General features: G+C 42.1%; 1 protein-coding gene across 1 annotated transcript; it reads right to left on the bottom strand.

Annotated features, from left to right (window-relative positions):
- Nucleotides 1-3,840: 3,840 nt before the first annotated feature.
- Nucleotides 3,841-19,265, bottom strand: TRIM42 (tripartite motif containing 42). The gene is made up of 6 exons (XM_066621507.1): nucleotides 18,868-19,265; nucleotides 15,819-15,833; nucleotides 13,193-13,869; nucleotides 10,086-10,906; nucleotides 7,350-7,577; nucleotides 3,841-3,927 (listed from the first exon to the last, which is right to left on the bottom strand). The coding sequence occupies exons 1-6, from the start codon at nucleotides 19,263-19,265 to the stop codon at nucleotides 3,841-3,843; spliced, it is 2,226 nt and encodes a 741-aa protein (XP_066477604.1).
- Nucleotides 19,266-25,753: the final 6,488 nt, after the last annotated feature.

The raw sequence follows: 25,753 nt of genomic DNA, 5'->3' as shown, positions 1-25,753 counted from the left end.
AATTTATGTGGGCCCATAGTAGTCAACTCAGATTTATAAGTCCAGCTCAAAATGTTGATCATTATCATTGGTGCAAACAGCATTTTGTTTGCCTTTCCCCCTAGGAGTACTCCTGGGTAGATGTAATATGGAATTGAGCCAGCTGAATCAAACTAGATCCTTCAAGATTAGGAACAACTGCATGGTCAGACTCTGCCAAAACTCTGTTGTGTTTTTCTTAAGTGTTCAACCCTTTTCATCTCATGGCACACTGACAAGGCACTAAAATTGTCAAGGCACATCATCAGATTTTTGACAATTGACAAGGCACACCATGCTTCCAGTGGGGGGCTTATATCCCCTATTGGCCCTATTAATAAATTACACTCCCCCAAACTTCTGCAGCACACCTGTGGCATACCAATGTGCCATGGCACAGTGATTGAAAATGTCTGTACCCGAGGTTTCATCTACCGTATTGACCTGCGTATAAGTTGGCTCATGTTTTCAGGGCCAATTTTAAGGCATAAACTTTGACTTATACTCAGGTATATACAGTAGTGTTCTTTTTAGATGGGCCAACAAGTGGATTTGATTACAGGGGGGGTCTCCATTTTAACTCCCCCACATTAAGTACTCATCTTGCCGTAAACAATCCCTGCACATGTAGCCTTTACTTCCATGAACTTGCCTGTCTTCTTTCTCCTCCCCTACCCTCCAAGCTCTTAAAGGGACAGCATTATTCATTACAATATGGTCAATTTTTTTTTGATGAAGTTGTTGTCATTAATTGAAGTAAGAGTTACCCTCTGAAAGCTGCCTGTTTCAGTTACTGGTCTGCCCCCTCCATACCCTTCTGCTAGCCCTGTGCTGCTCAGTGAGGAATTTACCATGTCCGGCGCACGCTGCTCCTTGTACTGGTGCGTGTGGGCCTTCCTGCCAGCGAACCAAAGTGCTGTGTCACAGTAAAATGCTTTGTGACACTTTGGCTATGACTAGTACCCATGCAGCGTGTGCTGTGGTGCTGCACGTGCTGGCTAGGACTGGGCTCTTAATTTCAGGGTTCACAATCCAATCCTAACCAGTGCTGGTGCAGCAGGGCCACATAGCCCATGCAGTATCCAGCGCTGTTTAGGAGCAGGCTGGACGTCTACTCAGGGTAAGAGGAGATTTGTCCCCTTGACTTGTGTAATAGCCCCAGCTTGTGTAGTAGCCCCAGCCTGCCTAGTGGGGCTACTTGGATCTGCAAAAAAAAACTACCACAAGTTCAAGAAGCCTGTGTCAGAAGAAAAGGTTTGGGAAAGGGACATAGGATACTGTATTATGACAAGGAACGTAAAGTTTGAAATTTACAGGAAGCTTATGCATTAGAAGTTTTTTAAAAAAGAAAAGAAATAGGTATTTAATCATTTTTATTCCTTTTTTTCCTAAAAGTGCAAAGTGGCTGACAATAAGGTAAAACACAGTAAAATATAATGAAATCTAAATTTTAAAAATAAAATGAAATCTAACAATATTTTTTAAAACACCACAAAACTATATACAAGCAGCAAGCAGTAAAAATAATTATCAGTTTGGCAATAAACAATGCATAGAGATAGGGTTTTAAAAGGGAAAGCTTGGCCTAACAATTTCAATTCCAAAAATTCCAAAGTTGGTGGGCAGTGGTTTCACCAGGTTGGTGTAGTGGTTTTGGAGATGGACTTAGACCTGGAAGACCCAGGTTCAAATCCCCTTGCAGCCACAAAGCTTCCTGAGTGACCTTGGGCCAGTCACTTTCTCTCAGCCTCACCTACCTCACAGGGTTGTTGTGAGGAGGGGAGCAGCTGTGTACACCACCCTGAGCTCTTTGGAGGAATGGCGGTATAAAAATGTAAATAAATGAAAGTCAATGAAAAAAGGCTCTGGGCAGCATTCTGAGCCTCAGAGAGGTCATGCACAACTTCTCTGAGGCTCAGGAAACCTTCCAGACAGGACTGGAACAAGGTTCTAGTTGCATATGGGAGGTCTTCAGTGGGGCTATGCCGGGGGGGGGGGTGGCATCTGCGGTGATGCAAATCCACAGATGCCAAATCCGAAGGCCCCACTTGTACTCCTTTGGGCCAGGTTATAATTGGTTTTTCCACTTTAAATAGATCCATTGGCCAATATTGAGCAGGGGCAATGGTGATGGAGCTTTCTTCACTGCCAGCACCACCACGGAGTATATTTGAATGTGGGCTGTAGCTCTGTGTTTGGTTAAACTCACTATGAATTTCCTCCACTTGTACTCTGGATATCAGTTTGTTCCATTTTCCTTAGTTCCCCAGGTGCTGATTAGGCTCTGCTTTTGGAACTAGGCTGTCTAGGAATCAATCAGTCACCCCTTCTTGTCACAGAATGATTAGAGCATTGACAGGACCACCAGACATGTTGGTGGGAAACTCCCCAAGAGGGATTAGGAATCCATCTATCCCTGCAGAGGTCCTGAGCAAAGAAAGGGCCAAACGGTGATTTGGTGATTCACCAAAGGTGAAAGAAAGGTGATTTGTACATGATAAATGAATTATTTTAGGTTTATTTTCTTCCTTTCCAAAGCAAAATGTCATATCAAGTATATGACCAGCCAAATGTTCTCAATCAGATGTAATTTACGTCCCTAGTTGTCAGAGAAGCATGGTGAAATCTGAGCAGAGCGTGGCATGAATGTTAAGGTCATTCAAACAAACTTCGGTTCTCTGATAGCACCAGGACCACTTCTGTCAGCACAGGCAATTAGGCAGTAGAGTGAATAGTACTCCAGGAGAATCCCAGTCCTGTCTGGAGTTTCTATAGCAGACTTAGGTATGGACTTTTGATGATGGCTGAACAGAGAACCTGGTCAGGGAGATGGAATGTAGGTAATGGCTACCTCACTTCCCTGCCCATCGAGCTGAACTTGGTGCTGCATTTTAAAACCTGGAAGACAGAGCTGGGAGAGATTTACTCTGTACTTTCAAAATACATTAAGGGCCCAATCCTATCCAACTTTCCAGCACCAGGGTAGCCACAATGCAGCCCTAAGGTAAGGGAACAAACGTTCCCATACCTTGAAGAGGCCTCCAAGACTTCCTCCCCAACACAGGAAGCAGTGCGTACCCCATAGGTACAGCAGCACCGGCACTGGAAAATTGATAGGATTGGACCCTAATACAGTATTACAAGACTGAACTATTTCAGTCATGTTCTTTCCCTAGCTGCATGGCTTTTAACTTCCAGTGACCTATACAGTATATAACTACCAATATAGATGTTGGAACAAAACTTACTGATAACATTCATTAGATGAGATCTTTACTAGGTGCCAAAATACAAGCGAGTAAGTACAGAGCAATCAATGGAGGTCCTTGCAAACTTAAAAGCTAAATAGTCACTTTTCAGCAACTTATCTGGGAATTACTGTTCATATTGCATGTCAATGTCAATGAAGGAGATTGTTTGCAGGCATAACTTTACATGAGTGAAATTAGGACTGAACTCTTAGAAAGTAATTGAAGTATGAATGTAGGTGATTCCAACAATGGAAATGTCTCTCTCTGTGTTATTCCTTTGAAATGTTGTTATACCACAGAGCTTCAGGGATTTTTCATTATATATCTCATATACAGTGCAATGTTTTCCTCTAGTTTTGGAGGAATTTCTGTAACAAATAAAATAAAAAGACAAAAGCTGAGACTTTAATTTCCTAGGCAATCTTTATTCTGAAGTGTTTACCTTCAGATCTCAGCTTGTAAGTTAGCTTTAGTTTAAAAAATATATATGAGAAAATATAATTGCTTTCCCTCCAGTAGCTTACTTCTGCATATTCTCCTTTTTAAAAAATGGTTTGTATGTGTTTGTGGGTCATGATTGTTTCTGGAAAGCAGCTTGAATTTGTCGCAGCAGTCCCCACCGACCTTTGGCTTTTGAACGAGTATCTGGTGTCATCACCTAGTGGAAAACAAAAATGCAATCTGCAGTGGGTTTTTTGTTATATAAACAGTAACGGCAGGAGGTAGATGTCACAGGGAGCCGATTAGAAAATAAGGTACTGGCAAGCTGATATATGGCAACGACATGCTTCCTCTCTTGAAGCTATTAGGAAATAAATCTAAGGATAGATTGAGAAAATATTGGATGTGCTTGACCTTATCAAACATTTAGAACATGGGTGTGGTCAAGAGGATTTCACATATACTTCCTTTATTCTCTCGCATCATCTTGCAGGGCCTTAACAGTCGTTAGGAGTTGTCTCCTACTGTTGTTGCTCTCCTGTAACCACTCTGTAAAGTGCTTTTTCCTTCAGTGGCAAGAGATGTCTGAGGTGGGCTGCTTTATTTAAACAATACATCTCAACCATTGATTTTAGTCTGTTTCATTGTTGCTTTGGGAGGTTCTGACCAGCGAGGAACCACATATGTGACGCTACTTCTGGTCCCTGCACACACACCCCAAGCTTCCGAAGCTGAGGGCAGCCCTGCTCTCCTCACCTCTGGAGGTTTTTCTTCGCCTCGCAGAGGCAACTTGCATCCGTATGCTGCCTCTGCGAGGCTCAGAATGCCTGAATTGCATGACAGACACGTCTTTCAGTTTCCTTGGGAAACTGGAAGTCACATCTCTCGTGTGATTCGAGCATTCTGAGCCTCGCAGAGGCAGAGCGCAGTCACTCCACCAGTCCTGCCTCCCTCCCACCCCACTCCTTCCCCCAGCACGCCTCTTCCCCGCTCTCTCCCCGCCCTCCCACCTTGGAACACCTCCTCCCCCCCTCCTCCTCCCCACGCCCTCACCTACCTCTTTGCTGCCCAGTGGAACATTTGAGTCACTACATGCCTGTGGTGAGCTGGTGTGCACTGGTTAGGACTGGGCCCTCAGTCTATTTCCTACATTGCAATCCTATGCAAGTCTACTCAGAGGTAAGTAGCATTGTGTTCAATGGGGCTTACTTCCAGGAAGATGTGGATAGGATTGTAGCCTTTGGGAGCAAACCTCTGCTACTCTGGAATAGGCAAGCCAAGAGGCTTGCGCTGTATCCAGCGCAGGATAGGTGCCCAAAGCGGCTCAGTCAGTGGTAAGGGGAAACTTCCCCTTACCTCCAGGTAAGCTACCCTTGCACCTTACACCTCCTGAGGTGGCACAAGTCTGAGGAGAGCGGAGCGACTTGAAGCTGCTCCGAACTCCCCCAGGAACGGTGGTTGGGATCCAGCATAACTGCCAGGTCCCAGCCCTGCCTCTAGCCCCTGGGGCCCACCCACCTGCCTTCCCCCGCCTCAGAATGCCTCCCTCCCGCCTCCTCCTCTCCTCCTCCCCACCCACCCCAGAGTTGTGTGTTGGCTGAGCTTGGCCTATGGGAGACTTGGAGCCTCCTTCGGTGCGGAGGCCTATTCTAGGCTCTGTAGGCTGGTGCACCTCTGTGCGTCGGCCTTGCTGACTCACGAGAAAGCAGAAATTTGCCTTACGGCATGTTTGTGACCCTCCTGGGCTGGTGCAAGGGACTTGCGCTGGCCCAAGTGCAGCTCAGGATTGTGCTGCACATCACATTGCTCATCTCTGATGATTTCTCCATTTTTGAACCTGTTCAAATGGAAGAGGACAGATACAACTGGGCTAGTTGTATATGGAAATTTTGAACACCTTTCACTATAGTTTCATAGAAAGTAATGGCAAAATAAAAGCTCAGTCCTATCCCTGAGGTATGCCAGTCTATCTCTGTGTACAGTGCAAAGACGGTTCTGCTGGCACAGAAATCCTCCCACTGATGGATGTGCTATAGATGCTGGTGGGATGCCATAAAAGTGCTGTCCTGGTGTAACTAGATGCTGGCGCAACTTCATTGGTAGAGAGGCTAAAATGGGGAAGAGTTTGATGTATAAGAGGGAAGGGATGTGAGAGAGATGTAGAGGAGTTCATATCCTGGGTGAAATGCCTACAATGCCAGAAAAACACTATGCCAATGACAGAGGTGATATAGGTGGGAATAAACCCATAGGGAACAACGGGCAGGAGAAAAAACACTTGAAAAAACCCACCTCCCACCCTGCTCACTTTTCTATAATGAAGCATAGGATAGGATGCAGGCTACATGGCAAAGCCAATCAAAGCATATAAGCCCCTGCCAGCTCAGATGAAATGTGCTGCTCAGATGACATGTGAGCAGCCCATCTCAGCTCAGATGAGATGTGCTCAGCTACAGCTCAGATGAGATGTGCTACCTGGGACTGTATCGCTACAGGGCTCTCAAAGGGAAAATTCGGAGAAGGGAACTATGGCAAAAGGGCACTTGGTGCACAAAGAGAGCACTTTGCACAAATAATTTCTTGTCCCTCTCAACATATATGGCAAGTTATTTTATTAACAGTTGCCTTCTCAAAATCCTGCAAGGTATTCTGTCCCAGGAGGACTCCGTGCACACTCCACTACCTGAACACTGCTTAGTTCACCCCGGCGGCACTTTCTGGACTGCCAGTGTTGGGGCTGGGTATACAAGGTAGTTGGCTCCTTGGATATTGCCCTGTTGACACACTGACATTGGGACACTAGTCTGTGGATGATGGGCTATGCCATGGTTTCCATGGATGCTGTCAGTGTAACTGGAAGATCTGTGCCAGAGTGACGATGACTGGGCGGGCTTAGGATATGGTGGTGCACTGTTGGTGTCTGAAAAAGACTGGGCTACAGCATTTTTCACTTTTGTTTTTCATTGTTTAACTGTTGGATTCTAGAAACCCAATGTTATTCACATTAAACCAGTGTTTCTCAAACTGGGGGTTGTGAGCCAATTTCAGGTGGGTCCCCATTCATTTCAATATTTTATTTTTAATATATTAGACTTGATACTACCATTGTATGTGACTGCACCTGGGGAAATGTTACCGCTCTGTACTTTTAACAGACTACTATGTATATGTTTTTAACAATGATGGTAAGTGGGACTTACTCCTGGGTAAGTGTGGGTAGGATTTAAGCCTAGGATAGTTAAAATTTTTCCTGCTTGATGATGTCACTTCTGGTCATGTCATCACTTCCAGTAGGTCCTGATGGATTCTCATTCTAATAAGTGGGTCCCAGTGCTAAAAGTGTGAGAACCACTGTATTAATCAATAACTTGCGAAATATGTAAGTATCCTTTTAGATTTGCAATGCTACTGTATGAGTAAAGGAAAAAGAAAAAAAAACCCTAAAATGAGTGACTGTAGAATAACTATGCTGAAAATGTGTCAGAGAGAAAGGCTGGTTTCTACCATTGCTCAGATGATTAGCAAATTAATGATAATAATAATGTAAGTAACTTCTCTAAGATTTTTGTATTACATTTATATAAGAAAGAAATACTTTATATTCAGAAGAAAAAAAGTGAGACAGGGATCTCATCATACCTTGCAGATTTCACTCCACGGGCCTGGTCCATTCTGATTGACTGCCCGAACTTTAAAAGCATATTCTGTATTAGGTACCAGACTGTGTATTTCCAGATTCTGTTGCAAAATTTCAGTCAGTACCCCGATTAGTTGCAACTGGAGAGCATTATCAGCTGTAACGTCAACTACTTCATAGTAAGCAACCTCAAAACTGTCTACTTCTTCTGTAGGACATGTCCAGTAAATCTAGGGTGTACAGAGATATATTTAACATATTTTAATGAGTTTATGACATACGTATTACTCCGTCTTGCTAGAATTTTTTTAATTTATCTGAGTAATAACATTTTGGAATTTTTCAGTCTATACGTGGGCCTGTGAAAGATGGAGTCCAATTTTGGAGCTGGATTCATTTCATGGATTCACATTGTGTTTTGTTATTGCTTATTTGCATTGTGTTCTGTTCATTTCAGGACCTTAGGGGGCATCTTAATTCTTTTCAAAACTCCCTTTTTTGGGGGTTGGGGGAGAATTTAAAACAGGCTTTAACTTATATGGTGCCAGTCCTTTTCTGGCACATAACATCTTGAATGCTCAAAACTTCCTTCAGACACATTGTCATAGGAGGTGGAGTATGGGTAAAAACAGTGGGAGCTGTCATGATAGGGAAAAATAGGAGGAATCCAAAATGACCTCATATTAATATTTGATTGGGAAGAAGGTTAATTTGTATAACAGCCCAATCCTAACCTGTGCTGGTGCAGCTGGGCCAAGTGCCCTAACCTGTACCCAGCACAAGTTAAGAGCAGGTTGGGGTAAGGGTATATTTATGGAATGAATAATAAGTTTATTAAGCATTATCTTATGTGAGTTATATGATACCTTTTCGAAATCAAAACTAAGCTAGTGACCATCAATACACTCTGCGACAATAATTTCCATAAGTTAATTATGTGAAGAATGAGATTCATGCATTGTACATCATTGCTTTGTGAAGCTGTGTAACATGGGAGCAGAGGGGCAATTCAGATCATGGCCTTTCTTGACCAGGGAGTGGTGGTAGTGGCCCTGGAGGAAGACAATTGTTTGGGAAGAAACCAATCAAGCAAGATAAGTTGCATGGGAAATCTGGGCAGGACATGAATTTTGAGAGAATCTGCTTAGGAAATGACTCTATAAGGAGATAAAATATTAATATGCCTGTGGCTCCCAAACTTTTTCAGCTAGCAACTCCCTTGATGTACTAGGCTATTGGCCATGGCTCCCCATTTATGCTGTAGTCCTATACATTGTATAGAGCGGTAGGTTTTTTGAGGATTCCGTGGCTCCCCTGGCTGGTTCCTGCAGCTCCCCAGGGAACCATGCCTCGCAGTTTGGGAACTACTGACATATGTGGTAATTCATGATTTGGTTGTTGCCTCCTAAGAAAGTCCTGGGAAAACCATTTTGAATCAATGGGTGGATTTCTATCACTCGTTATAACTGAAGTTCTCTGCAGCTTCTTTCTTTGGTGCTCAGGTAATATATACATGTAGAAACACACAGGCATCACCTCTCCCCTAGGGAAGTCTATGATAATGATGATAAACCAAGCCATGATCCTCTACATGGTTCCTCTATCTTGTATGCCTAATTGGCCCTGCTAATTGGGTAAGAGGCACTTTTCAAGTGGGTGCTCCTTTTTTTAGCAGGGGGAGAGTAACTGGCCCACCTCACCCCAGCACTGTCTGTTCTAGTGGCTGTCTGCTGGTATTCATTTGCATCTTTTTAGATTGTGAGCCCTTTTGGGACAGGGAGCCATTTAGTTATTTGATTTTTCTCTGTAAACCACTTTGTGAACATTTAGTTGAAAAGCGGTATATAAATACTGTTAATAATAATTAATAATAATATGCCAGAGTGGTATGAGAAGAATCCACGGGGAAAGTGGCTGCCATGGTAGCATTCAATGACTGAAGAATAGTGGCTTGACAAATGAGTTTATGGACTTTTCCCTCTCTTGTGAGAGAAGGCTCATTGAATGGGTTGAAAAGACTCAACTCATTGTGTTGGCATTTGTAATCAAACTTCTGGAGACAGAAGCCTGTGATTATAGTATGTACCAGGGGGGCCCTGTACCCGCAGATCCCATATCCATAGTTTAGGAGCTCTGCTCCTAGGAGCTCCATAGGAGCTCTGCTCCTCTCACCTCCAGAGAGTTTTCTGAGCCCAGCAAAGGCCACGCTCATCTGCCTTTGACCTCTGCTGGGCTCAGAATGACTCTTAGAGTGAAAAAGTAACTTCCAGGTTTTTTTTCATAAAGCTGAAAGTGACCTTTTAATGCCTTATAAGGCATTAAAAATGTGATTTCTGGTTTTCTTGACTTTTAGTTTTTTTCATAAAGCCTTAGAAGGCATTCAAAATGTGACATCCGGTTTTCTCATAAAACTGGAAGTCACTTTTTTTGCTCTAAGCATCATTCTGAGGCCTACAAAGGCTGCGGGCAGACTCACACGGCCTCTGTGGGGCTCAAAACACCCTCCAGAGGTGAGGGGAGCTTAACTCCCCTCGCCTCTGGAGGGTAGGGGGGGTGTTCCGTGGTTTCATTTAACAGTGGGGGGTTCCAGAACAGAACCCTGCATATACTGGGGCATACCTGTATACATTTTTTTTTAGTCTGAAAAGTTTCCATGATCACCAGGATAGGGCTGCCTGTCTAAGAATGCTGTCAATGTGTATAGGAACAGGGTGCAAGAAACATATACAAATTCTTACCTTAGCAACTGTTGGATACACCAGAGTCTGGTAAATTACAACAATGCCAGGGACTCCAACGGTTTCTTCAAATGATTCTTGATAGTAAGACATACCAGGTGATTGAGTTTTCTTTCCACTTCTTAAAGAATCGGATGCATCCCAAAATGAATACATTCCATGATCTTTAAGTTCGCTAACATTAAGAGGAGGTGATGATTTTGATCTATGAGAAAGTTGATGATCTGTCATGCCTTGATCATACAATGAAGTAAGTGATGTAGACCGATTAAGTTCTATTGGATTTAGAATTAGTGTGTTGGATGCATTATTTGGGTACATTATGTCAGAACTGTAGGAGTAAGGCAACCTGGTCATTTTATCAGATGATATTGTCCTTGAAACTGATGGGAAAATGTTTCTTAAATTTTCTGAAATTTCCTCAAAGTCAACTTTAAGATACGAAATAGGGTCTTCCTTGAGACGTGGACTAGGTTGGTAAATTGTAGCAATTGCATCTTCTATTTCAGTTACCAAGGGATGTGCAGACTGGAGGAATGCAATTTGGCTGTTTTCCTTTAAAGCTTCTTTAGAATACTGAATGAGACTGTCCATCTGGGCAATTCTGCTTGTTGTGTATTCTGCAAACTCTACAAGTCCTCTTTGTTTCTGAAGCTCAATGTTTTCTACTGCCTCCATCAACTCTTTCTCTCGGTCTTGAAGTATGTTACGTAATCTGATGAAACCAGTCCTTATCTCCTTTCTTTTTGTTTCTTTGTAGGATTTAAAATTGTTTTTTAATACAAGGACTTCCATTAGATCACTATCAATTACATATCTGACTGCAACACAAAAATTGGGATAATTGTTATATCATTGTCCATTTGAGTCTACTTATTCACAAATATATAAGAAGTTGACACTGACATAGGTTTAACTGTATTCTGACTACATTTATGATCTATGGATATTTTGCGTTCCAAAATAGGAATCCTTGCTTGAAGGTATGCTTTCATTATGTTTCAGTTCAAGAAAACGTATAGTGGGTGTGGTGGTAGCACATTACAAATTGAATTTGCATGCATTGCTCTGTAAGCTACCATTAGAAAAAACTGTCTCAGACTAAGCAAGATACAGGGTCAAACAAGACATATTTGTGATCATATCTCCTATGGTGTTTTGAAAGGAAAATGTGAGAATTGAACAGGAATGAGGAGGTCAGCCCTTTCTCCTGCACTTTTCTCTATTTAATACCCACCAAACCAGTATATTTTCTGGACAAATTATATATATGTAGGAAATATGATCACAAACCTCTGGGTGTTTGATCTTCTTTGATCCTCAGGTACAATGCTTCCCAGACTGTTTAGTGCCCTAGAATGCCTTGTGGTGAGTGGAAATCTCCCAAGAATGCCTTTGTGGTGACCAGGTAGTGCCCCAGAATGCATTGCAACGCCATAGTTGATGCTGGCCCCAACCCACCAAAAATTAGTTCACAACCTGCAAATTAGGGAATTGCTGCTCTAATGCTTTCCTTAGCCAGGCTGTTTATTTGTTTAAGATCATTGCAGAAATCATTCCACATGCTCACATTTGGTGGTTTACAGAAAGAAATCTAAATGCATATGTAGACTAGCCAGTGAACTTAGCATTTTTAAAGCTGTATCTATAATACACTGAAAACTGTTCCAAAAGTGAGAGGACTGATAGTGGATAAAGGTTGTTTTTAACCCTTGGGTGTCACAATAACCCATCATCACACCTGATATGGATTGAGCAGTGTAGACATGACAGATATCTAGCATAGTATAGATTCCACTGCTTAGAAACATATCTATATAACAAGTAGAACCCTGTGTGTATGTGAGTGTGTGTGTGGGGGGGATATTTTAAGAGCAACAAGATTCATCATACATTTCACAGGATTACCCTATTCAAGATTTTTTAACTAGATTTTTAAGTGTTTCTGTATTACACTGAAACCTCTTTCAAAAGTGAGAGGGCTGATAGTGGACAAAGGTTGTTTTTGCCTTATGGCAAAATCCTGTTGTACCTCTACACCAGCGAAGCGAATACTCTGCCAGCACAGACTGTCACAAATGTGCTGTAAAGTAAGTTGTGACATTAGAACCAGCAGGAACGCCTGTGCTGTCCTGCTGGTGCCAGTGCAGGACCAGCACAGTGGACATGGTAGATTCTGTGCCAGGAACCTTGAGGGTGTAAGGCCTCTTTGGAATCTGCTATGGCTGGCAGATCTGGGGTAGCCTTGGCATAGTGCTCTCTGTTTGCCTAGCACTTTTACTCTACTGGTATACTCGTATTTGCAAACAAAACAAAAATTACTAAAATGGCTTCTGTCTCCAACAGGGCTGTGGAGTTGGTATGAACTCCACCTCTGACTTCACCGAAAATTACTTCTGACTCTACAACTCTGAATCTGACTCCACAGCCCTGCTCAGTCAGAGTCAAGGAGCCAGAAGCAATTTTGGGTGGAGTTGGTACTGACTTCACAGCCCTGGTCTCTTGTGGTTTCAAATCTAAAGGAAACAAGGCCAAAATAGCACTACTCTGAATTTGTCATTACTTAAGAAAGTCTACAACACTTTGAGAGAGAGAGAGAGAGAGAGAGAGAGAGAGAGAGAGAGAGAGAGAGAGAGAGAGACTGCAAGCAACCATGGAATAACGTATCAGTATGTGAGCAATCCTGAAAGTCATTTAAACTTTAGCACCATAAAATGTCCACTTAGAGCTATAACAAGTCAGATGGCAAAGAATGGTGTAAATAATATATGTTTACTTGCTATTCATTCAGAGTGCTCAGAACAGCATTGATGGGCAGTTTTTCTTCCCTACAACCTGATAAAATAGATTAGACTGAGAAACAGTGACCTTTCCCAAACCTCACAGTGCACTTCATGGCTGAATGAGTGTCACTTGACCATACTGTTGGATAGCTGCTTCTTTTGTAGTCAGAGAGGTTCACTTTTTCTTTTCTTTTTTTTAAAAACCTTCTCTTCTCAGGGACTATTTGTCTTGGGGTAATGCACTTGAGTGTGCTTTCAATAGTGTTGAGAGGCATCAAAGTTAATAATAGATTTAAAAAAAAAGAATTAAATACGTAAAGTAACCTTTTTTAAACTTTGCAATAGCAGTAAATAATGCAGCAGACTCCGTTGAACATGCGGCCGGCAAAGGAACTGTATCGTGATCACTGTGCTGTGCGTCGTTGCAATAATCACAAATTAGTTCATGATCATCAAGGCAGTATTTGGAGAGCATTTCTTCAGCATGGATCAAACAATTTCTTTCCTCCCAGTATTCTTCGCTGATTTTGGCATAGATATGGTTTTGAGTAGAGATATCTTGATGATATGACCTCAAGCAAATATTACAGTAATTCAGTTGACATGTCACACATCTTTTGGTAGCCTTCCGACGCTCAATGCAGACTTGGCAATAGATAGGTATATGGCTTTTGTCAAACCTCCATCTTAGGAAACCAGCCTGGCGCATATACTTCCTAGCCAGTCGGGCTCTCAGGTAGTTAATCCTCAGCTGTATTTTATTATTAAGTGGAAGGCAATGTGCTTTGGTGCATATCGGGCACGTGATGATGAAGAAATTCTCCGTGATCTCAGCATGAAGTTGGCTCTGCGCAATACATCGGTCGCAAAGGCAGTGATTACATGGCAGCATGAATGGGTGGACAAACAACCGTTTACACAAAGGGCAGATCAGTTGGTCGATGAAAGCATTTCCTGATGCCTCCCTGTCCAGAGAAATGACAGATGTGTCGCTTCTTGCTCTAGCTCTGGGCAAGCCATAGCTGAAAATAAAAACAAATGAAAGAACTTCTGTGTGATACACGGTGATGCCACTAAAGCTCAGGATATGAGTTCATCCCACTGGTTACATCTGGATGTACATCTGGAAGCAGGTGGCTTTTCCCCCCAAATTCTTTGTTGCCTCAAAGAGCCTGTGTGTCCTTCTCTCCCTGCCACCTATCATTTGTATACCCCTCCAAGATCCCTTCCCCACTTCTTTGGGCCAGGGTCAGTGCCATTCTTGCAAGGAAGCAGGGAAGCTAGTCAGTGATTACATCTGTGCTCTTATTTCCCATACTCCTTGCATTAAAAAATAAACAGGACGAGCTTGAAATTCTAAGGCATGAAAGAAAATACGATTTCATAGCTCTCACTCATTGGAAACTTTCAAGCAGATGCTGACAGACCATTTGTCAGGAATGCTGCAGCACTGTTTGTGCTAAGGAAACTAGACCAGATGACCTCTGAGATTGTGGTCTATCCTGCTTTGATAATATCAATTGGAATTTAAAGAAATCCAAATTTGGAACTGGACTTAGAGAAGAACATAGTGTATTCCACTTTCTTTGAGAAGATAGCCAGACCTGCTGAGTCCAGGTACAAATTGAGCCTGCACAGTTTTTCTATCACCATTGGCAAACTAGGAATATTTAATGTTGATCCTATACAGGGAAAAAGTTGGGTTTGTATACAAGAGTTTGCTTAAGAACATAAGAGCCCTGCTGGATCAGACCAAACTATGATTGCTTAATCTTAGTTGAGCCAGCAAATTTATAATTTGCACAACCCTGTCCTGCAAAATACTAACTAAAACCAAAGTTTTGGAAATGGATATCTTGAAGTAGTTGCTCAATACCATTGTATATTTGGCTTTGTAATCTAGATCTGTTTCGCCTTGTGGTGATGCCATAACCCATCGCTGCGGCTCTTATACCTGTAAGTTCTCACTAAGAAATTCAAATAAAGTAAAATAAAATGTTGAAGTGTAGATAAGATTTCCCTCTCTAGAGTTCCTTTCCCCAAGCCAATATGTTAAATGCTACTTTTACTGTTGACAGGGATGACTCAAGACCTCGTACTGCATGAGCTCCTGCTTGCTGCACCACCTGATCCCACTTTACCCAGCAGAGTGCTAGATGCCAGCAGGCCGTGTTACTGCCAACCCACTACACCATAAATTTTGATTTACCTGACACATGTATTCCCACATGCATTCTGCAGGTCCCACCCCAGTTATAACCTCATGCAGCCCCCATTTCCCCTCCCCTCTCACTTTCCTCACCCTCTCACCCTCCTTCCCCTTTGATGGGGCAGGCACTATTGCTGCCACCATCTTCATCCCACTGTGTTCCCTTTCAACAAGCCTGGGACAGGCTGAGAGCAGAAGATGACTTAACGCGCCCTTGGGCCGGTGCAAGTCCTTGTGTCCCAGGAGGGTTGCAAATGTGCAGTAAGGCATGTTTGCGCCTCCTTGGGAGTCTGCTGGGCCAGCGCAGGGAGTGGGAAGTGGGGCTGAGACCCGGCAGTTATGCCAGATCCCAACCCCCTTTTCTGAGCAGCACGGAGTGGCTACAAGCCACTCCACTCTCCTTGGACTTATGCCACCTCTGCAGGTGACGCAAGTCCGAGGATACCCATTGGGGCTGTGGTGGCTTACCCGGGGTAAGGGGAAGAGTTTCCCCTTCCCTCCGGCTGAGCCACTTTGGGCATCTATCTTGCACTGGATACAGCACAGGTCTCCTGGCCTACCTGTTCCAGTGCAAGATAGGATTGCGCTGTTCATCTTCTGCTGTCTGCTTGCCCCATTCTTTTTCAAAGAGTAGGGAGTAAGGATAAAGATCTGGGTGGTAGCTAGAATGATATTGTTAAAACAAAGAGCTTTTCAGAAAAGGGAGCCAGGAGGAAGACGACTGGAGGCCATGGAGTCAACCTTCTTCGTCTCCTTCTACAATTCCAGTCCAGCTGGTGTAATAGTCTTCTTCTTGCTCACTCCCCAAGAGGAAAGAAGCTTGAGCAGCTGACTAGGAAGACGACTTGGGGAGTAGTGGAATGTGCACAGTGTGTCCCCTGCCAGTTTGTCATACCCCCAGTCAGTTCATCACTCCTCCTAAGCCCATGGCTTAAAGCTACTGTTTCATGCTGCCTCATGAAATGGCCAAAGTTGGATGATTGGATACTGGATTGAAAAGAAAATGCACAAAAGAATGAAAAAACAAATGTGTTTTCTGTGCAGAGACTGCTTTTATCACTATAGAATGTATTTCTCCAATGGCTGAGAAGTTAACATTCTGGAAGTTTTGAGACTTAAGCTATTGTAATGTATTGAAAATACAATGAAATGATTTTGCAAAAAGAAACCTTGTAGGTATCTAGTACCACGGCCCAAGTGCGGAGAAGTAAGAAGTCTCATTGCTTTCTAAGCGTCTCCTCAGTTCAACCTCCTATACCCTTCTTGAGGGTGGCAGAAAGGACAAAAGCAGGGGAAGATGACAAATCCATAATTGGAGAAAGATGATGGGAAAAATGTCCAATTCACTCTGAACCATTAGGTGAAGAAAATGAGTGACAAGAAATGAGAGAGAGCTTTTGAGTCACATTTGACACAATCCCACTTTCAGCAGTTTCTATTGCGTCCTCCTTTTCCTCTGCCTTTATAATAGCAGCTGCTTTGGCAATGAGTTTCTTCTCTATTTTGGAAAAGATGTGGGAACTATTAACAGAACTTTACCCCTTCAACACACTCTCAAATACAAGTATCCAAAACCTTTTTTTAAGCACATGGGGAGATTGCTTTAACACAATTAAGAGATCACCCAGGGTTTAGGAAATGTTTAATTACATGTTCGATTTCAATGATATCTCGTGAACCAGGGACCACTTAAACTAGACCAAAGAGCAATGAGCAAATGATTAATTAAATGGCTGGAAGCCAGGAGAAGTGGGATCTTTGTTGAAAACAACTTACTCCTGAATAAAAATACAGTAAGATCTTGCCCAAGGGGATGGACTTCACAGTATTGTTGTGGGGAAATAGTGCTGTGTTGTGTAATGACTCCATTGTAATTGTTGCATGGGTCCTCTGCTTTAGTCACTCTCCCAGCTGATTGTGGAATTTCAGCAACTCCAGAGAGCTCTAGTGTGGAAATAGCCATTGTATTGGCACTGTCTTCCTTGAGTTCCATTAAGGACCCATAGGTTTTTCTTTTTGCATTAAATTAGTTTTTTAAATCATTTGCTCAATCCTATAATGAGTCAGCCGGTGCAGGGCTGCAGATGTAGTGACTGCTGCATCCTGCAGCCTGACTGGGGAGCAGGCTGCCTGGAAGAGACAAGTAAAGTTTTCCTTACCTTCTCCACTGTTCCATAGTCCCTTATGGGACTCCTCAAGATTATGCCAGTTCTTTTGCTGGTGTAGCCTTGAGGAGCCCTCTGGGGGCATGTCTGAGTTGAGAGGGGATATACAATTTGGCATATGCTGGTGCTGCCAGGATCCTTCCTTGTCTTCACCCATGAACTGCTCCGCTCCCTGTACCGATCTAACCCAGATGCCAGCGGACACACACTGATGGCTGGTCTGTGTATATGCTGATGTATCCCAGGGATAGGATTGGGCCCTTAGCTTCTGCTTAGTTTGTTTTGTGGTTTTTTTTGCAACATGGTTTGATTCTGTGCTAATGATGTAATATTGATGTAATCTATTTATAGATTGGTAACTTGTTTCTGCTCTCCATTTTTAATAGTTTTAAAGTTATCTGTTGGCTATTTTACAGGCCGGCTGTTTTATTGTGCTGTTAGTATGAACTTTGTAAGCAGCATAGACTTTTTGTGGGGAATGGAATATAAATTTCTGTGATATTAGGTTATTATTCATTTATGGTGCAAACCTATATATGTTTATTCAGAAGCAAGTCCCATTGTGTTTACTGGGGCTTACTCTGAGATAAGTGTGTATAAGATTGCAGCCTTATAAAACAGACATTCAGTGAAATACTGAATTCACTGAAACGGACACATGCCATATACTATCCCCCTTCTCAGGCCTGATCTGCTGATATGGATCAACTTGGACTTGCGCCAGAGCTACTGCTAGCCCAGTTAATCCAAGTTAATCCATTTTGGCTGCTGAGGTTTACCCTGCAGCAAGGGGACAAATGTCCCTTTATCCCCAAGAGACCGCTAGCAACAGAAATTCCCTCGCAGAATGCAGCTTCTGCTTTGATACAGGGCAATTTAGTTAGGATTGTCTGTAAATCAAGAAAGAATTATTCCCATAAATTATACTTTTCCTCTTTTAATATGTATTTAGTTTTTCCAGTTTGGTCATATACCATAGATAACAACCTTGTTATCTCTTCCTCCAGAGCAAGAGCTCTTTGTACCAGGAAAGGTAGGAAACTGGGGATATTATGTGCTACTTTCTTCTGGAAGAGGGGTGAAGTTCAGTGGTAAAGTACATGCTTAACATGCAGAAGGTTCCAAGTTCAGGTAGGCCTAACTAATGCCAGTCTACAGCCCTGGGGTCCATAAGTGTGTGCAATACCGACCTAGATGAATCAATGGTTTGGCTTGATTATAGGCTGCTGTAATGAGTATTAACAGCTTCGTTTAGAATTAACCAACATCGTTGCACGTACTCATATTTGCTCTCACCATCATCCCAACCTTAAGTCGCATGAAAACATGGAAGAATAACGTTGTTTCTGCCCCGGCTCTCATCTTATAATCTGCCTCTCAGTTATTGGCATGTCTCTCTTTTTAAAAGCTTTTGATGTGGATTTCCTTTTACTTTACTTCCCCTTTACTAAGCAAATTATTTCATTGCTCACTTCCAGACCCTCTCTGTTCCTCCACCTCCTTGCTCACACTCATAGATGCTGCGGTATCTACATAAGCAGCGAACTGTGAAAAAATGCATAGCAGCAGCATCAACTTAGTGGCCATTGAAAAGGGAGTTTGATTGTACTTACTCATCTCTGTACCGATATCGACGCCCATGAGGCTGGATGGCGTAAAATGAGCAGCATCTGCATTCATAGCACTGGCACTCGGTGTTTTCCGGGGAACAGCAGCAGCACTTGCAGTTTGGGTTATTGGCACAGGAGCAGCAGCAGCAGCGACAGTTGGGGTGCTCGGAGCACGTGCAATGACACCATTGGCAACTTTTCTCTTCATTACGTGGGCAGAAGCAACAATCGCAGTCCTGTTCATTGCCACACAGGAACTGCCAACAGAGGTTGCATTCCCTAGTGCATTGCTGCTCGATGAATCGTCCAAATCCCCGGCAGCATTTGCAGCAACGGCAGCAAGGACACCAATTGCAGCAGTGGCAGTCTGGGCAAAATGGAGTTGCCAGGCAACACGCACATTCCACACTCATGTTCTGGCAGAATCCTTGGGAATGTTTTTTTTGGAGGGGGGGGGGGTTCCTAGAGAACTTAGCTTGTTATTTATGTCTACACAGCAACCGTCCCATAGCTTATCTTGTATTGTGAAAAGTTCTGACTACTTAGGAAGGAATAATGACATCACAATGGGTTTTACCAATGAGGGCAGGTAGGATCTTTGCATAACTAGTAGTTGCATCATAAAATATGTCACAGTGAGCTGAACATCAACACTTAGGGTTCTTGCATTGGTAGGAGAACATGGTCAAAACACACAGGAGTTATTAATGCAATAAAGATTTTGGCACTGTTCTGGGATTCAACAAATCAGTTTATTTTTATGAGCTACTAGTTGTCATGAGTACATCATAATGAATTTGAATTCCAGGTAGAGAATGGTTTTCATCTTTGCTATCATGAGTACCTCATAACAAATTTGGATTCCAGGTAGAGAATGGTTTTCTTCTTTGCCTATGTAATCTAAATTACCCAGAAGTCAGTTCTGCCACAGAAGTGGAACATCTTATATTTAGTACTTCCAATCCTTGTCTTTCTTAACAAATCCACTACAGTTTTGTTCCACTACACAAATCATCCACTACACTACACAAATCCACTACACAAGATTTCCAAACACTTTGTTTCTCAAGAACTGTCAGCCATACCTCCTATGCATACACAATCTCTTTAGCTGACGTTGTTGGTTACTCAGTTACTGTTACTATAATGGCCCGATCCTATATGGACAACGCTGTGGACTTGTCCTGATGATGGCCCAATGATCACCATATCCCAAAACCGTCCTAGCAACAGTAGGGAAGAGGAGGAACCATGTGGCCTGAGCCATGCCACACTGGCGCAACTTGAATTTTTGGACTGTGATCATATGTTTGCTTCAGGGGGTTGGTACTCATGGGCACTTCAAAGCTATATGGTCTTGTACAGGGTGTGGGCTTTTACTCATGTCATTCATTGTGTGGGTCAGGGGGGTGATCTGTCCAGTGATCATCAGTTACTGTGCAGACTCCACACATCCACATGTCAGTCTCCGCAGTGTCTGTGTCATGATTGCTCCTTGACCTTGGTACACATGTACAACGACTGTCCAGCATGATTTGGTCACTAGGAACCGATAGTATGCATGTGAGTCAGTTGTTCAGCAACCAAGTGATGCTGGGCAGTTTTTGCACATGTGTACTGGGATTGTAGGACTGTCTTGGGCTTCTGGGCAGTGTCAGGGACTCTAGGGATGCCCAAGGATAAGATTGCACTGTAATTAATGAAATAGTTTACAAACATTCTATGTTCATTGTAGCCAGTGAGGGTTCCCACTGTCTTCCTCACCAGACAGTATTGGGTCCCTCTGGAAATATTTTTTGAGTCTTGTGGTTACGATGAAGACTAGGTATATCTTTCAAGGTCTGACCAATTCACACTCCATTCTGAAACTTCTTCTAAAAACAACACCTTCTTCTGAATGTTGTGTGCATGTTGTCATCTCACATTAGTCCCATTGTGGTCTGAAGTCTTTCTTTCTCTTCTCTCCTTTTGTTTGTTATTCAGTGAGTTAAGTGATACTATTAACTGTGTAGATGCCTTTTCTGTTTGTGTCCACTGTCAACAGCTGCCTTCTGGTAAACCCAGGTTCTGATGGTCCAAATGCTTCCCCCCCCCCCCCAAAAAAAAAAAATCCAATTTGCTATTTTGATTCCCTCTCCTTTTTAGTTAAATTGTTTTGGGGCATTTAAAAAAGGTTGAACTTATTATTCAGCTAGCTGGTTCTTAACCAAGTGTTTCTGTCTCAAGCAGAAAAGCCTAAAGGACATAAGGACTTAGGGGAGAGAAATCCTCTCCTTTTGTGTGTGAAAGGACATAGTGCACTGCCAGTCATTTTTCTTTTAAAATTAACTTGAATTTTGAAACACTTTTTACCTGCAACTAAGAACTTTAAAAGGTGCTTTTTAAAGGGGATTGGACAGTTTTCTGGATGAAAACTCCATCAGAAGTTACAGACCATGATGGGTATGTACAGTCTGAGATTAGCGGGTTGGCTCATCATGAGGGCTAGGTAGGAATTTTTTTTTTTCCTGTCATCCTTATTGGACGTGGATTGCATTTTTTTTTGCCTATCCCAGGCTGGCAAGGGAGGGAAAATATGTTCAGTAGGTTTCATGCATTAAAAATTAGTCACTATGTTTAATGAAGTAGCACAAGTTAAACCCAAGTGCAATCTGGTGCCTTCGCTGGGGTGTGTGAATGTAAATAGAATGTGGACTTGCGTGCTTCCTAAGACATCTGTGGGCTGCTGTGAAATACAGGAAGCTGGACTAGATGAGCCCTGGGCCTGATCCAGCAGGGCTCGTCTTACGTACTTAACTTGAGGCCTATGGTTCTAGGAACCAGGCAATGCAAAAATCCTGTAAAATGATTAGTTTTAATAAATCTTAAAATTAAAAGAAGTTGTTCTTAAAGCACTGTGCTTAGGAAACTAATTTCACACACACTGTATTCACACTATTGTGAGAGTTAATATTATCATAAGTTCCAGCCAGCCCAACTTCAAAAGGGGTTTTTAAGCATTTGAACATCCCAGAAGTATGTGGGGAGAGATACTGTTGTCTTTTTCCATGCAAGGATCTTGTATCCAAACTGATCAGGTGGTGGCAGTACAATGGACAAGGATGAGGTTTAATGTTGTCTTACTTTGTGTGATTATGAAATGTGTTTTGATCCTGATCCCTACAGTGGCATTGTAAAATGGTATGTAAATCCACTTGCTGAATTCTATGGGTGGAGGCTTGGCAGAGAGTTTAGAATATTGATGAAGTGACCATTGGAAAAGTGACAGTTGGACAACTGAGGAGATGTGAGAAGTGAGTCCAAGGAGATGAGAGATCCCTGAAGGGCCTCTAAATATATAGACACTAATTTAATCGGTTTTTCTAGTGTGGATAAGACTTTAGTGTCATCTGTTTAAGCCCTTGGAAAGATCATCTCCGTGGAACAGAATTAACACTAAACTAGTGAAGTCACTTTTCTGAAGAAGTGTGTGTCTACCCTTACTCTCTAAAAAGGATGTACAGTAATCACTTGTTGCTTGCTGTGAAACCCAGAAAACTGATACATTTGGAAACGGCCTTTTTCTTAAGAATTTCCAGTGGAGATGGCGATTTCCAATGGCTATAACGTACATTATACTTTTTGTACAGGAGCTGCTTTACACTGTACCTGTTGAACAGTAAATATAATCTCTTATGATCATTAGGTTACCATCTTTCATCTCAGAATTTCAATGGATTTGGACAAAAGGGAAGGAAAAATGTGTAAATGTTATAATTTAAATAGAGAATATGCTGTTTTATAATGTAATCATATTCGTTGTTTTTAATTGTGTTAGACTATTTCTTAGGTGACAGATGTATTTATTTAAAAACACATATCCCTTTCCCCTTTAAAAAAAAAAAAAAGCTGCCTAGGACAATGTTTAAAATGCAGTATCAGCAGCAAAATAACAATTAAACAGTTTCATGTCAGCAATAAAAGCCAATCTCAGGAGGTTCATAATGGAACAAAAATCACACAATGAGCAACAGGCTCTTCAAGCCCCACTGGAACTTGTCTCAGAGGAAGGGAATTTTAGAACTGCAGGGCCATTACAGAGAAGACCCTCCCCTGGGTAACTGCCATATGAACTTCGACCAATTGTGGCACCCACAGGAGGCTGTACTGATCCTAAGGGGCAATCCATCTCATGAGAAGAGGCACAGCTTCAGGTATTCTGGTCCTAAATTGTGTAGAACTTTAAATGTCTATACCAGCCCCTTGAATTACACCTGGAATTGAACCAGTAGCCGATGTGGACAGAACAGTAGCAGCATGACGGAGTGAAACTATCTGATTCTGATAACGAACTGTGCAGCTTCATTTTACGCAATTGCAGTTTCTGGATGTTCTTTAAGGGCAGCCGCACACAGCAGAGCATGTTTAACAATAATCCATTTTCGATGTTACCAGTGCATGGACCACTGTGGTCAAGTCTGATTGATTAAAGTATAGATGAGTTGGTGCACCAAACTAAGCTGGGCAAAGTCCCTCTGGCCTCTGAAGGCATACGCCATATCCAATGCTACTCAGACTGAGATTTCTGAAGTACAGGTTCAGATGCACCTTTAATCATGTAAAAGCATGGGCATTTTAAGTTAAGGATTCTGCTCTTATTGCTTATATAGCACAAAAGTAGGCATTCAACTACTTCACAATTTGTTGTTGCCTACAACTTAATCTCTATGCATACTGGTGTGTCAGCCCAAATTCTCTTCCTTGGCAGCATGGGGTTTGGGAATAGCAGTCATTCTTTAATAAGATTTGTTCTTTTACATAATACATTGTTATTTCTGAGAACCAGTTTCTTCCAAATCTTATTTTAACTTGTAGAGTGAAATTTTGTGCATGTTTGAGCAAAACATAAGCAAACAAATTAAACCTTCAAGCATTAGCTGAATATCAGATTTTCTAACCTTCTTTTTGCTTGTAAAGTCTGACTCTCTCTATAAATCTGCAGTTTGGGGAAATGGAAAAGGGAGTGTGTGATACCTCTGAACAACACACTGTACAAAAAATGTAATGCAATATTTCATCTAAGTTGACTCGGACCTCAAAAGAAAGGATGTAAAAACAGAGTCTTCAAACCCCCATTTAATTCATGCAGACCCAACTTGTTGGAAAAGTCTAATCATCTCCATGGTTTACTTACAAATGAAGGACTTATCTTTTCCCTTCCTGACCCATCGCTTCCTAAAGTTTGTAAAACGTACTGTCAATCTTTGGTTCCTACAGATGTCAAGATCAAATGCATGATGGGATTATTTATTATGATGGATAAAAATAAACCTTATAGAAATGAAGGCCTTGAGGAAGGGGGAAGGAAGAGGGACACTCAAGGAAGAGGGACATGTTCGTGTTCATTGACTTGGTTGTGTAGGTAGACATAACCATGTACTATCTGCATGAATCGTCTGTACAAGCTATATGTTAAAAAAATACACATTGTGATAGTGACTCTTCCAAATCTACACAATTTGCCCTTTTGTGTCATGATACACTTCTGTTCTAACTGCACAATCTCCTCTTGAGTTCTTTGCATGGCTGGTTGTGATGGGTTTGGATGGAAACTGAGCTGGACTACTGTTGATTAGCATTTCTATTTGCCTTTAACCGATATTGAAAGATTAAATCATTCTGGATGTCAGAGATAATATATTAGCAGCAGCTGCAGCCAGAATAACAGCTTTTGAGATGGTTTCCAGGACTGCTGGGGTTTACTGCACAGCTGCCATTTCTGTCGCAGTTACACCTGCAGCCAGGCTGTTGACTCTTTTCATATGTTACCTGGTCCATTATTGGTGTGTTGACTACATTCTGTGATTAGTATTGGTTTCTGCGTGCACAGGACTCTTCTGTGCAAGACATACATATCAGTAAGTAAGACAATAGCATAATGTAAAGCTGTCCCAATGCAGCATTACCTGAAGATAACGGAAATTAACAAAAGATTTACAATATACCACCCATGGTTCATCAGTATTTTTCTGGGGTATTTCATACAGTTTTGCCTAGTCTGTGAATCACCCTGTTGTTGTTTTTTTAGACATTTGAACAGTGTCTTTTTCTTTTCCCCATAATAGGTTTACCTTTATGTGTCATTTAGGTTTTGTGTCATAATAGGTTTACCTTTTTGTGTCATTTAGGCAGAAAGTTTTCTCCCACTTCTACTTATTGGTTTTAAGTATATTGGCTTGGAACATAGAAATCACTAAACAAAAATTTGAGTATTATCTCTACTGAAATACTGTCACCATCTCACATACTTCATTCTGTTGTTAGCTATGGAAACAAGAACAGTGTGAAAGATTCATTATTCATCTGAGCCATCACATTTTAGTAAGGGAATTTCTGGACCTTTGGCAGCTGCACTCAAGCAAACATTTTAAAAATGATCACTAAAACATAGCGTCTCAAAGATCCTCATGTGTGAACAGAGATCACCATCTGAGGGTTTCCATTTTTTTCCAGCTGCCTTCCTTTGTACTGTAGCAAATGATGCTTGAGAGATCCTCTTAACCTTTATGTAGCAGGGGCAGAGGGAGCATAAGGCTTTGTAGAGTGGAAAGTCGCTGGTGGAAAAATCCTGTCTTACTTGCAAAATGCAGTGTATGCTCCTTGAGATCCCATCCAGTATCATTTTAATATAGCCTGATGCATGCATCCTTAGAAGTAGCTCATTGAGTTGAATTGGATTTCTCAGAAGTGAATGCTCACAGGATTGCATCCTTAGTAAGGTATGGTTTAAGATCTGCAGCATGTACAAATTAAAAAATAATATCTACCTCATATAATCTATAGTTTATAATCTCTATCCCATCATTTTTGCACATGTCTTCATATGGTTGGCAACCTTCAGTCTCGAAAGACTATGGTATAA

This window comes from Tiliqua scincoides, chromosome 3 (genome assembly GCF_035046505.1).
Source record: "Tiliqua scincoides isolate rTilSci1 chromosome 3, rTilSci1.hap2, whole genome shotgun sequence".
Classification (NCBI taxonomy): Eukaryota; Metazoa; Chordata; class Lepidosauria; order Squamata; family Scincidae; genus Tiliqua; species Tiliqua scincoides.
Note: the sequence above shows the minus strand (reverse complement) of the source record. Positions and strands in the feature narration are given on the sequence as shown.